Below are 14,427 nucleotides of genomic sequence, written 5' to 3'. Positions count from 1 at the left end.
GAAACTGTTTTATGTGAAATGGGATTTAAAGACTCCAGCCTGTCGGTCGATTTTTACTCCACAATTCTGCTCTGGAGTTAGACTGCATCCCAAATAGAACCCTGTTCCATATATAGCACACTACAAGGCAAGGAGGGCTCTGGTCAAAGCTAGTGTACTATGGAATAGTGTGCCATTTGGGAGTGGGTTGTATTCTCCAGTGCTCCTACTGTCTCTGTCTGTATTCCAGGTAGCCCAGTGCCATCAAACAATGCCATCAGGCCGGAAGAGGAGACGTTTGGGGTGAGTTTATAATGACTCAGGGTCTGTCTCAAATAGCACACTAATCCCTACATAGGGCACTACTTTAGACCACAGTCCATAGGGCTCTGTTCAAAAGTAGTGTAGTGTCTCCTGGTTTCCACAGTACTGGGGCTGGCTAGAATCACCTGTCTCTCTGTCAGTCTCCTAACCTGTCTGTCTGTCTCCTAACCTGTCTGTCTCTCTGTCTGTCTCCTGGTGTCCACAGTACTGGGGGTGGCTAGAATCACCTGTCTGTCTGTCTGTCTGTCTGTCTGTCTGTCTGTCTGTCTGTCTGTCTGTTGCCTAACCTGTCTGTCTGTCTCCTAACCTGTCTGTCTGTCTGTCTGTCTGTCTGTCTGTCTGTCTGTCTGTCTGTCTGTCTCCTAACCTGTCTGTCTGTCTCCAGGTGTCGATAGCAGTAGGTCTGGCTGGTTTCACCTGTCTGTCTGTCTCCTAACCTGTCTGTCTGTCTCCTAACCTGTCTGTCTGTCTCCTAACCTGTCTGTCTGTCTCCAGTCTGTGTCTCCAGGTGTCGATAGCAGTAGGTCTGGCTGGTTTCACCAGTGTTCTCCTCATCGTCCTCTTCATTCTCATCAACAAATATGGCCGACGCAACAAGTATGGATTGAAGGGTAAGTCATAGTGCACTACATGACCAAATGTATGTGGACACCTGCTCCTCCAACATCTCATTCCATAAATCATGGGGATGAATTCAAGTTAAATAAAGGTTAAATACAAAATATATTAAAAATATGGAGCTGGTCCCCCTTTTGTTGCTATAACAGCCTCCACTCTTCTGGGAAGGCTTTAATATGGAGCTGGTCCCCTTTTGTTGCTATAACAGCCTCCACTCTTCTGGGAAGGCTTTAATATGGAGCTGGTCCCCCTTTTGTTGCTATAACAGTCTCCACTCTTCTGGGAAGGCTTTCCACTAGATGTAGGAACATTGTTGCTATAACAGCCTCCACTCTTCTGGGAAGGCTTTAATATGGAGCTGGTCCCCTTTTTCTGGGAAGTTGCTATAACAGCCTCCACTCTTCTGGGAAGGCTTTCCACTAGATGTCCCCCTTTGTTGCTATAACAGTCTCCACTCTTCTGGGAAGGCTTTCCACTAGATGTAGGAACATTGCTGCTATAACAGCCTCCACTCTTCTGGGAAGGCTTTCCACTCTTCTGGGAGATGATGGAACATTGTTGCTATAACAGCCTCCACTCTTCTGGGAAGGCTTTCCACTAGATGTTGGAACATTGCTCTCTTCTGGGAATGCTTTCCACTAGATGCTGGTACATTGTTGCTATAACAGCCTCCACTCTTCTGGGAAGGCTTTCCACTAGATGTTGGAACATTGCTGCTATAACAGCCTCCACTCTTCTGGGAAGGCTTTCCACTAGATGTTAGAACATTGCTGCTATAACAGCCTCCACTCTTCTGGGAAGGCTTTCCACTAGATGTTAGAACATTGCTGCTATAACAGCCTCCACTCTTCTGGGAAGGCTTTCCACTAGATGTTGGAACATTGCTGCTATAACAGCCTCCACTCTTCTGGGAAGGCTTTCCACTAGATGTTAGAACATTGCAGCTGGGACCTCCATTCAGTCACAAGAGCATTAGTGAAGTCTGGCACTGATGTTAGGTGATTAGTCCTGGCTCATCCCCAAAGGTGTTCGATGGGGTTGAGGTCAGGGCTCTGTGTAGGCCAGTCAAGTTCTTCCACGCTGATCTCGACAAACCATTTCTGTATGGATCTTGATTTGTGCACGTTGGCATTGCTGGAACAGCATGCTGAAACAGGAAATGGCCTTCCCCACACTGTTACCACAAAGTTGGAAGCACAGAATTGTCTAGAATGTCACTGTATGCTGCAGCGTTATGATTTCCCTTGACTGGAACTGAGGGGCCCGAACCATGAAAAATGGCCCCAGACTGTTACTCCTCCTCCACCAAACTTTTATTTTAAAAAATTTGATTTCACATTTATTTAACCAGGTAGGCCACTTGAGAAACAAGTTCTCATTTACAACTGTGACCTGGCCAAGAATAAAGCAAAGCAGTTCGACACAAACAACACAGAGTTACACATGGAATAAAGAAACTGGCCAGCTGACTGACTGGGGTCTGACTGGCCAGCTGGTAGACAGGGGTTTGACTGGGGTCTGACTGGCCAGCTGGCTGGCTGGGGTCTGACTGGCCAGCTGGCTGGCTGGGGTCTGACTGGCCAGCTGGCTGGCTGGGGTTTAATTGAGGTCTGACTGGGGTCTGACTGGCCAACTGGTAGACCGGGGTTTGACTGGGGTCTGACTGGGGTCTGCCTGGCCAGCTGGCTGACTGGGGTCTGACTGGCCAGCTGGCTGACTGGGGTCTGACTGGCCAGCTGGCTGACTGCGGTCTGACTGGGGTCTGACTGGCCAGCTGGCTGACTGGGACCTGACTGGGACCTGACTGGGGTCTGACTGGTCACCTGGCTGACTGGGGTCTGACTGGGACCTGACCGGGACCTGACTGGGGTCTGACTGGGACCTGACTGGGACCTGACTGGGACCTGACTGGGACCTGACTGGATTCTGTCTCTCTGGTTGCCACCTGACTGGTGTCTGATTGGGACGTGACTGGAACCTGAAGAGGGCCCAGATAACGATTATGGACAGGACCCACGATCAGATCTAGTAGCCATGGTGGAAAAGAGTCAAATCCATTTTCCATTTTGGCTGCGAAAAACAACGAGAAGGAAGCTTCTTCTTTTAATCAATGATTTTTTTTTGTGGGAGATTAAAATGTATCTTTGACATATTCTGAAAGTTACGAAGCGTGCGGCCAATTCTATTATTTCCAGTGTGGCCATAATAATAACTGTTAAAGCTTCTGCCATTTATAAGCTTTGGTCTCTGCATCTCCCTTTCCTTCTGCCTCCATCTCTCTCTCATGTTTTGCCCTCCACATCTTGGCATTTGGAACGGAACTAGTTTCATATTTTTTATAGTATAGAGTCTATTGACGTACCGGTGCGTCAATCTAAGTAATATAATAAAAATAAAAAACATTTATATCTGTCAGTTTAATGAGCTGGAGATGTTTTCTGCATGGGCTGTGTCTCAATACATCGCATCCTCCTATGTGGCCCTTCCCTATCTGCGGTGGAAAGAGTCCGATTTATACCGCTGTTGGTCAGACTGGTAGACATCCTGAAAATGTCTGTAGCATCCTAACGGTTTGGCCAACAAACTAATATGGTGTTCTCCGTTGTGCTGTACGACCTCCACGAGTGACTCGTCTGAAGTCGGTAACGCCGATGTGTCAGCTTTTGTCTGAGGTGTCTGAACCGTTTTACCCCACTGTAAGAAGGGGAGACTCTCACCAATACGGCGGTGTTCTCCGTTTTGTTCTATTTCCCCCACCAGTGTTATGGGACTGGTCTGAAGGTAACCCTGACAAAATAATGGAAGAACGAAGGTAGTTTTGTGCCAACAACAACAAGGGGTTAAATGTGTCTAAACATTTATAAACATTTCCTGAGCTTTCTTATATCTCCTAGATATATGACATACACTTCAAAAACATTTGTAACAATGATGCTGGGAGTCAGGAAGCAGGAGTCAGGAAGCAGGAGTCAGGAAGCAGGAGTCAGGAAGCAGGAGTCAGGAAGCAGGAGTCAGGAAGCAGGAGTCAGGAAGCAGGAGTCAGGAAGCAGGAGTCAGGAAGCAGGAGTCAGGAAGCAGGAGTCAGGAAGCAGGAGTCAGGAAGCAGGAGTCAGGAAGCAGGAGTCAGGAGTCAGGAAGCAGGAGTCAGGAAGCAGGAAGCAGGAAGCAGGAGTCAGGAAGCAGGAGTCAGGAAGCAGGAGTCAGGAAGCAGGAGTCAGGAAGCAGGAGTCAGGAAGCAGGAGTCAGGAAGCAGGAGTCAGGAAGCAGGAGTCAGGAAGCAGGAGTCAGGAAGCAGGAAGCAGGAAGCAGGAAGCAGGAGTCAGGAAGCAGGAGTCAGGAAGCAGGAGTCAGGAAGCAGGAAGCAGGAAGCAGGAAGCAGGAGTCAGGAAGCAGGAGTCAGGAAGCAGGAAGCAGGAAGCAGGAGTCAGGAAGCCGGAAGAAGGTGAAGTTGGTGAGTTTAATAATAAAGAACAGATCGATACATAGAGTGATGTTAGGGAGGGGACATGAACCACTACTGTCTGTAGAGTGATGTTAGGGAGGGGACATGAACCACTACTGTCTGTAGAGTGATGTTAGGGAGGGGACATGAACCAATACTGTCTGTAGAGTGATGTTAGGGAGGGGACATGAACCACTACTGTCTGTAGAGTGATGTTAGGGAGGGGACATGAACCACTACTGTCTGTAGAGTGATGTTAGGGAGGGGACATGAACCAATACTGTCTGTAGAGTGATGTTAGGGAGGGGACATGAACCACTACTGTCTGTAGAGTGATGTTAGGGAGGGGACATGAACCACTACTGTCTGTAGAGTGATGTTAGGGAGGGGACATGAACCACTACTGTCTGTAGAGTGATGTTAGGGAGGGGACATGAACCACTACTGTCTGTAGAGTGATGTTAGGGAGGGGACATGAACCACTACTGTCTGTAGAGTGATGTTAGGGAGGGGACATGAACCACTACTGTCTGTAGAGTGATGTTAGGGAGGGGACATGAACCACTACTGTCTGTAGAGTGATGTTAGGGAGGGGACATGAACCACTACTGTCTGTAGAGTGATGTTAGGGAGGGGACATGAACCACTACTGTCTGTAGAGTGATGTTAGGGAGGGGACATGAACCACTACTGTCTGTAGAGTGATGTTAGGGAGGGGACATGAACCACTACTGTCTGTAGAGTGATGTTAGGGAGGGGACATGAACCACTACTGTCTGTAGAGTGATGTTAGGGAGGGGACATGAACCACTACTGTCTGTAGAGTGATGTTAGGGAGGGGACATGAACCACTACTGTCTGTAGAGTGATGTTAGGGAGGGGACATGAACCACTACTGTCTGTAGAGTGATGTTAGGGAGGGACATGAACCACTACTGTCTGTAGAGTGATGTTAGGGAGGGGACATGAACCACTACTGTCTGTAGAGTGATGTTAGGGAGGGGACATGAACCACTACTGTCTGTAGAGTGATGTTAGGGAGGGGACATGAACCACTACTGTCTGTAGAGTGATGTTAGGGAGGGGACATGAACCACTACTGTCTGTAGAGTGATGTTAGGGAGGGGACATGAACCACTACTGTCTGTAGAGTGATGTTAGGGAGGGGACATGAACCACTACTGTCTGTAGAGTGATGTTAGGGAGGGGACATGAACCACTACTGTCTGTAGAGTGATGTTAGGGAGGGGACATGAACCACTACTGTCTGTAGAGTGATGTTAGGGAGGGGACATGAACCACTACTGTCTGTAGAGTGATGTTAGGGAGGGACATGAACCAATACTGTCTGTAGAGTGATGTTAGGGAGGGGACATGAACTCAGAACCACTACTGTCTGTAGAGTGATGTTAGGGAGGGGACATGAACCAATACTGTCTGTAGAGTGATGTTAGGGAGGGGACATGAACTCAGAACCACTACTGTCTGTAGAGTGATGTTAGGGAGGGGACATGAACCACTACTGTCTGTAGAGTGATGTTAGGGAGGGGACATGAACCACTACTGTCTGTAGAGTGATGTTAGGGAGGGGACATGAACCACTACTGTCTGTAGAGTGATGTTAGGGAGGGGACATGAACCACTACTGTCTGTAGAGTGATGTTAGGGAGGGGACATGAACCACTACTGTCTGTAGAGTGATGTTAGGGAGGGGACATGAACCACTACTGTCTGTAGAGTGATGTTAGGGAGGGGACATGAACCACTACTGTCTGTAGAGTGATGTTAGGGAGGGGACATGAACCACTACTGTCTGTAGAGTGATGTTAGGGAGGGGACATGAACCAATACTGTCTGTAGAGTGATGTTAGGGAGGGGACATGAACCACTACTGTCTGTAGAGTGATGTTAGGGAGGGGACATGAACCACTACTGTCTGTAGAGTGATGTTAGGGAGGGGACATGAACCACTACTGTCTGTAGAGTGATGTTAGGGAGGGGACATGAACCACTACTGTCTGTAGAGTGATGTTAGGGAGGGGACATGAACTCAGAACCACTACTGTCTGTAGAGTGATGTTAGGGAGGGGACATGAACCACTACTGTCTGTAGAGTGATGTTAGGGAGGGGACATGAACCACTACTGTCTGTAGAGTGATGTTAGGGAGGGGACATGAACCACTACTGTCTGTAGAGTGATGTTAGGGAGGGGACATGAACCACTACTGTCTGTAGAGTGATGTTAGGGAGGGGACATGAACCACTACTGTCTGTAGAGTGATGTTAGGGAGGGGACATGAACCAATACTGTCTGTAGAGTGATGTTAGGGAGGGGACATGAACCACTACTGTCTGTAGAGTGATGTTAGGGAGGGGACATGAACCACTACTGTCTGTAGAGTGATGTTAGGGAGGGGACATGAACCACTACTGTCTGTAGAGTGATGTTAGGGAGGGGACATGAACCACTACTGTCTGTAGAGTGATGTTAGGGAGGGGACATGAACCACTACTGTCTGTAGAGTGATGTTAGGGAGGGGACATGAACCACTACTGTCTGTAGAGTGATGTTAGGGAGGGGACATGAACCACTACTGTCTGTAGAGTGATGTTAGGGAGGGGACATGAACCACTACTGTCTGTAGAGTGATGTTAGGGAGGGGACATGAACCACTACTGTCTGTAGAGTGATGTTAGGGAGGGGACATGAACCACTACTGTCTGTAGAGTGATGTTAGGGAGGGGACATGAACCACTACTGTCTGTAGAGTGATGTTAGGGAGGGGACATGAACCACTACTGTCTGTAGAGTGATGTTAGGGAGGGGACATGAACCACTACTGTCTGTAGAGTGATGTTAGGGAGGGGACATGAACCACTACTGTCTGTAGAGTGATGTTAGGGAGGGGACATGAACCACTACTGTCTGTAGAGTGATGTTAGGGAGGGGACATGAACCACTACTGTCTGTAGAGTGATGTTAGGGAGGGGACATGAACCACTACTGTCTGTAGAGTGATGTTAGGGAGGGGACATGAACCACTACTGTCTGTAGAGTGATGTTAGGGAGGGGACATGAACCACTACTGTCTGTAGAGTGATGTTAGGGAGGGGACATGAACCACTACTGTCTGTAGAGTGATGTTAGGGAGGGGACATGAACCACTACTGTCTGTAGAGTGATGTTAGGGAGGGGACATGAACCACTACTGTCTGTAGAGTGATGTTAGGGAGGGGACATGAACCACTACTGTCTGTAGAGTGATGTTAGGGAGGGGACATGAACCACTACTGTCTGTAGAGTGATGTTAGGGAGGGGACATGAACCACTACTGTCTGTAGAGTGATGTTAGGGAGGGGACATGAACCACTACTGTCTGTAGAGTGATGTTAGGGAGGGGACATGAACCACTACTGTCTGTAGAGTGATGTTAGGGAGGGGACATGAACCACTACTGTCTGTAGAGTGATGTTAGGGAGGGGACATGAACCACTACTGTCTGTAGAGTGATGTTAGGGAGGGGACATGAACCACTACTGTCTGTAGAGTGATGTTAGGGAGGGGACATGAACCACTACTGTCTGTAGAGTGATGTTAGGGAGGGGACATGAACTCAGAACCAATACTGTCTGTAGAGTGATGTTAGGGAGGGGACATGAACCACTACTGTCTGTAGAGTGATGTTAGGGAGGGGACATGAACCACTACTGTCTGTAGAGTGATGTTAGGGAGGGGACATGAACCACTACTGTCTGTAGAGTGATGTTAGGGAGGGGACATGAACTCAGAACCACTACTGTCTGTAGAGTGATGTTAGGGAGGGGACATGAACCACTACTGTCTGTAGAGTGATGTTAGGAGGGGACATGAACCACTACTGTCTGTAGAGTGATGTTAGGGAGGGGACATGAACCACTACTGTCTGTAGAGTGATGTTAGGGAGGGACATGAACCAATACTGTCTGTAGAGTGATGTTAGGGAGGGGACATGAACCACTACTGTCTGTAGAGTGATGTTAGGGAGGGGACATGAACTCAGAACCAATACTGTCTGTAGAGTGATGTTAGGGAGGGGACATGAACCACTACTGTCTGTAGAGTGATGTTAGGGAGGGGACATGAACCACTACTGTCTGTAGAGTGATGTTAGGGAGGGGACATGAACCACTACTGTCTGTAGAGTGATGTTAGGGAGGGGACATGAACCACTACTGTCTGTAGAGTGATGTTAGGGAGGGACATGAACCACTACTGTCTGTAGAGTGATGTTAGGGAGGGGACATGAACCACTACTGTCTGTAGAGTGATGTTAGGGAGGGGACATGAACCACTACTGTCTGTAGAGTGATGTTAGGGAGGGGACATGAACCACTACTGTCTGTAGAGTGATGTTAGGGAGGGGACATGAACCACTACTGTCTGTAGAGTGATGTTAGGGAGGGGACATGAACCACTACTGTCTGTAGAGTGATGTTAGGGAGGGGACATGAACCACTACTGTCTGTAGAGTGATGTTAGGGAGGGGACATGAACACAGAACCAATACTGTCTGTAGAGTGATGTTAGGGAGGGGACATGAACACAGAACCACTACTGTCTGTAGAGTGATGTTAGGGAGGGGACATGAACACAGAACCAATACTGTCTGTAGAGTGATGTTAGGGAGGGGACATGAACCACTACTGTCTGTAGAGTGATGTTAGGGAGGGGACATGAACCACTACTGTCTGTAGAGTGATGTTAGGGAGGGGACATGAACCACTACTGTCTGTAGAGTGATGTTAGGGAGGGGACATGAACCACTACTGTCTGTAGAGTGATGTTAGGGAGGGGACATGAACCACTACTGTCTGTAGAGTGATGTTAGGGAGGGGACATGAACCACTACTGTCTGTAGAGTGATGTTAGGGAGGGGACATGAACCACTACTGTCTGTAGAGTGATGTTAGGGAGGGGACATGAACCACTACTGTCTGTAGAGTGATGTTAGGGAGGGGACATGAACCACTACTGTCTGTAGAGTGATGTTAGGGAGGGGACATGTACCACTACTGTCTGTAGAGTGATGTTAGGGAGGGGACATGAACCACTACTGTCTGTAGAGTGATGTTAGGGAGGGGACATGAACCAATACTGTCTGTAGAGTGATGTTAGGGAGGGGACATGAACCACTACTGTCTGTAGAGTGATGTTAGGGAGGGGACATGAACTCAGAACCACTACTGTCTGTAGAGTGATGTTAGGGAGGGGACATGAACCACTACTGTCTGTAGAGTGATGTTAGGGAGGGGACATGAACCACTACTGTCTGTAGAGTGATGTTAGGGAGGGGACATGAACCACTACTGTCTGTAGAGTGATGTTAGGGAGGGGACATGAACCACTACTGTCTGTAGAGTGATGTTAGGGAGGGGACATGAACCACTACTGTCTGTAGAGTGATGTTAGGGAGGGGACATGAACCACTACTGTCTGTAGAGTGATGTTAGGGAGGGGACATGAACCACTACTGTCTGTAGAGTGATGTTAGGGAGGGGACATGAACCACTACTGTCTGTAGAGTGATGTTAGGGAGGGGACATGAACCACTACTGTCTGTAGAGTGATGTTAGGGAGGGGACATGAACCACTACTGTCTGTAGAGTGATGTTAGGGAGGGGACATGAACCACTACTGTCTGTAGAGTGATGTTAGGGAGGGGACATGAACCACTACTGTCTGTAGAGTGATGTTAGGGAGGGGACATGAACCACTACTGTCTGTAGAGTGATGTTAGGGAGGGGACATGAACCACTACTGTCTGTAGAGTGATGTTAGGGAGGGGACATGAACCACTACTGTCTGTAGAGTGATGTTAGGGAGGGGACATGAACACAGAACCAATACTGTCTGTAGAGTGATGTTAGGGAGGGGACATGAACACAGAACCACTACTGTCTGTAGAGTGATGTTAGGGAGGGGACATGAACACAGAACCAATACTGTCTGTAGAGTGATGTTAGGGAGGGGACATGAACCACTACTGTCTGTAGAGTGATGTTAGGGAGGGGACATGAACCACTACTGTCTGTAGAGTGATGTTAGGGAGGGGACATGAACCACTACTGTCTGTAGAGTGATGTTAGGGAGGGGACATGAACCACTACTGTCTGTAGAGTGATGTTAGGGAGGGGACATGAACCACTACTGTCTGTAGAGTGATGTTAGGGAGGGGACATGAACCACTACTGTCTGTAGAGTGATGTTAGGGAGGGGACATGAACCACTACTGTCTGTAGAGTGATGTTAGGGAGGGGACATGAACCACTACTGTCTGTAGAGTGATGTTAGGGAGGGGACATGAACCACTACTGTCTGTAGAGTGATGTTAGGGAGGGGACATGAACCACTACTGTCTGTAGAGTGATGTTAGGGAGGGGACATGAACCACTACTGTCTGTAGAGTGATGTTAGGGAGGGGACATGAACCAATACTGTCTGTAGAGTGATGTTAGGGAGGGGACATGAACCACTACTGTCTGTAGAGTGATGTTAGGGAGGGGACATGAACTCAGAACCACTACTGTCTGTAGAGTGATGTTAGGGAGGGGACATGAACCACTACTGTCTGTAGAGTGATGTTAGGGAGGGGACATGAACCACTACTGTCTGTAGAGTGATGTTAGGGAGGGGACATGAACCACTACTGTCTGTAGAGTGATGTTAGGGAGGGGACATGAACCACTACTGTCTGTAGAGTGATGTTAGGGAGGGGACATGAACCACTACTGTCTGTAGAGTGATGTTAGGGAGGGGACATGAACCACTACTGTCTGTAGAGTGATGTTAGGGAGGGGACATGAACCACTACTGTCTGTAGAGTGATGTTAGGGAGGGGACATGAACCACTACTGTCTGTAGAGTGATGTTAGGGAGGGGACATGAACCACTACTGTCTGTAGAGTGATGTTAGGGAGGGGACATGAACCACTACTGTCTGTAGAGTGATGTTAGGGAGGGGACATGAACCACTACTGTCTGTAGAGTGATGTTAGGGAGGGGACATGAACCACTACTGTCTGTAGAGTGATGTTAGGGAGGGGACATGAACCACTACTGTCTGTAGAGTGATGTTAGGGAGGGGACATGAACCACTACTGTCTGTAGAGTGATGTTAGGGAGGGGACATGAACCACTACTGTCTGTAGAGTGATGTTAGGGAGGGGACATGAACCACTACTGTCTGTAGAGTGATGTTAGGGAGGGGACATGAACCACTACTGTCTGTAGAGTGATGTTAGGGAGGGGACATGAACCACTACTGTCTGTAGAGTGATGTTAGGGAGGGGACATGAACCACTACTGTCTGTAGAGTGATGTTAGGGAGGGGACATGAACCACTACTGTCTGTAGAGTGATGTTAGGGAGGGGACATGAACCACTACTGTCTGTAGAGTGATGTTAGGGAGGGGACATGAACCAATACTGTCTGTAGAGTGATGTTAGGGAGGGGACATGAACCACTACTGTCTGTAGAGTGATACTAGGGAGGGGACATGAACCACTACTGTCTGTAGAGTGATGTTAGGGAGGGGACATGAACCACTACTGTCTGTAGAGTGATGTTAGGGAGGGGACATGAACCACTACTGTCTGTAGAGTGATGTTAGGGAGGGGACATGAACCACTACTGTCTGTAGAGTGATGTTAGGGAGGGGACATGAACCACTACTGTCTGTAGAGTGATGTTAGGGAGGGGACATGAACCACTACTGTCTGTAGAGTGATGTTAGGGAGGGGACATGAACCACTACTGTCTGTAGAGTGATGTTAGGGAGGGGACATGAACCACTACTGTCTGTAGAGTGATGTTAGGGAGGGGACATGAACCACTACTGTCTGTAGAGTGATGTTAGGGAGGGGACATGAACCACTACTGTCTGTAGAGTGATGTTAGGGAGGGGACATGAACCACTACTGTCTGTAGAGTGATGTTAGGGAGGGGACATGAACCACTACTGTCTGTAGAGTGATGTTAGGGAGGGGACATGAACCACTACTGTCTGTAGAGTGATGTTAGGGAGGGGACATGAACCACTACTGTCTGTAGAGTGATGTTAGGGAGGGGACATGAACCACTACTGTCTGTAGAGTGATGTTAGGGAGGGGACATGAACCACTACTGTCTGTAGAGTGATGTTAGGGAGGGGACATGAACCACTACTGTCTGTAGAGTGATGTTAGGGAGGGGACATGAACCACTACTGTCTGTAGAGTGATGTTAGGAGGGGACATGAACCACTACTGTCTGTAGAGTGATGTTAGGGAGGGGACATGAACCACTACTGTCTGTAGAGTGATGTTAGGGAGGGGACATGAACCACTACTGTCTGTAGAGTGATGTTAGGGAGGGGACATGAACCACTACTGTCTGTAGAGTGATGTTAGGGAGGGGACATGAACCACTACTGTCTGTAGAGTGATGTTAGGGAGGGGACATGAACCACTACTGTCTGTAGAGTGATGTTAGGGAGGGGACATGAACTCAGAACCAATACTGTCTGTAGAGTGATGTTAGGAGGGGACATGAACCACTACTGTCTGTAGAGTGATGTTAGGGAGGGGACATGAACCACTACTGTCTGTAGAGTGATGTTAGGGAGGGGACATGAACCACTACTGTCTGTAGAGTGATGTTAGGGAGGGGACATGAACTCAGAACCACTACTGTCTGTAGAGTGATGTTAGGGAGGGGACATGAACCACTACTGTCTGTAGAGTGATGTTAGGGAGGGGACATGAACCACTACTGTCTGTAGAGTGATGTTAGGGAGGGGACATGAACCACTACTGTCTGTAGAGTGATGTTAGGAGGGGACATGAACCAATACTGTCTGTAGAGTGATGTTAGGGAGTGGACATGAACCACTACTGTCTGTAGAGTGATGTTAGGGAGGGGACATGAACCAATACTGTCTGTAGAGTGATGTTAGGGAGGGGACATGAACCACTACTGTCTGTAGAGTGATGTTAGGGAGGGGACATGAACCACTACTGTCTGTAGAGTGATGTTAGGGAGGGGACATGAACCACTACTGTCTGTAGAGTGATGTTAGGGAGGGGACATGAACTCAGAACCACTACTGTCTGTAGAGTGATGTTAGGGAGGGGACATGAACTCAGAACCACTACTGTCTGTAGAGTGATGTTAGGGAGGGGACATGAACCACTACTGTCTGTAGAGTGATGTTAGGGAGGGGACATGAACCACTACTGTCTGTAGAGTGATGTTAGGGAGGGGACATGAACCACTACTGTCTGTAGAGTGATGTTAGGGAGGACATGAACCACTACTGTCTGTAGAGTGATGTTAGGGAGGGGACATGAACCACTACTGTCTGTAGAGTGATGTTAGGAGGGGACATGAACCACTACTGTCTGTAGAGTGATGTTAGGGAGGGGACATGAACTCAGAACCAATACTGTCTGTAGAGTGATGTTAGGGAGGGACATGAACTCAGAACCACTACTGTCTGTAGAGTGATGTTAGGGAGGGGACATGAACCACTACTGTCTGTAGAGTGATGTTAGGGAGGGGACATGAACCACTACTGTCTGTAGAGTGATGTTAGGGAGAGGACATGAACCACTACTGTCTGTAGAGTGATGTTAGGGAGGGGACATGAACCACTACTGTCTGTAGAGTGATGTTAGGGAGGGGACATGAACCACTACTGTCTGTAGAGTGATGTTAGGGAGGGGACATGAACCACTACTGTCTGTAGAGTGATGTTAGGGAGGGGACATGAACCACTACTGTCTGTAGAGTGATGTTAGGGAGGGGACATGAACCACTACTGTCTGTAGAGTGATGTTAGGGAGGGGACATGAACCACTACTGTCTGTAGAGTGATGTTAGGGAGGGGACATGAACCACTACTGTCTGTAGAGTGATGTTAGGGAGGGGACATGAACCACTACTGTCTGTAGAGTGATGTTAGGGAGGGGACATGAACCACTACTGTCTGTAGAGTGATGTTAGGGAGGGGACATGAACCAATACTGTCTGTAGAGTGATGTTAG

General features: G+C 48.4%; 1 protein-coding gene across 1 annotated transcript in view; it reads left to right on the top strand.

The window, feature by feature from the left end:
• Positions 1–1,000, top strand: part of LOC121845658 (NT-3 growth factor receptor-like) — a 110,326-nt gene extending 109,326 nt beyond the window's left edge. The window contains exons 11-12 of the mRNA XM_042317330.1: positions 184–282; positions 812–1,000. Coding sequence (XP_042173264.1) covers positions 184–282; positions 812–925 — 213 coding nt within the window. The 3' untranslated portion in view covers positions 926–1,000. The remainder of the gene's footprint in view (positions 1–183; positions 283–811) is intronic.
• The last annotated feature ends 13,427 nt before the right edge of the window (positions 1,001–14,427 follow it).

Source organism: Oncorhynchus tshawytscha, unplaced genomic scaffold (assembly GCF_018296145.1).
Source record: "Oncorhynchus tshawytscha isolate Ot180627B unplaced genomic scaffold, Otsh_v2.0 Un_contig_3602_pilon_pilon, whole genome shotgun sequence".
Lineage (NCBI taxonomy): Eukaryota > Metazoa > Chordata > Actinopteri > Salmoniformes > Salmonidae > Oncorhynchus > Oncorhynchus tshawytscha.
The sequence above is the reverse complement of the archived record's forward strand: the minus strand, read 5'-3'. Positions and strand labels throughout refer to the sequence as shown.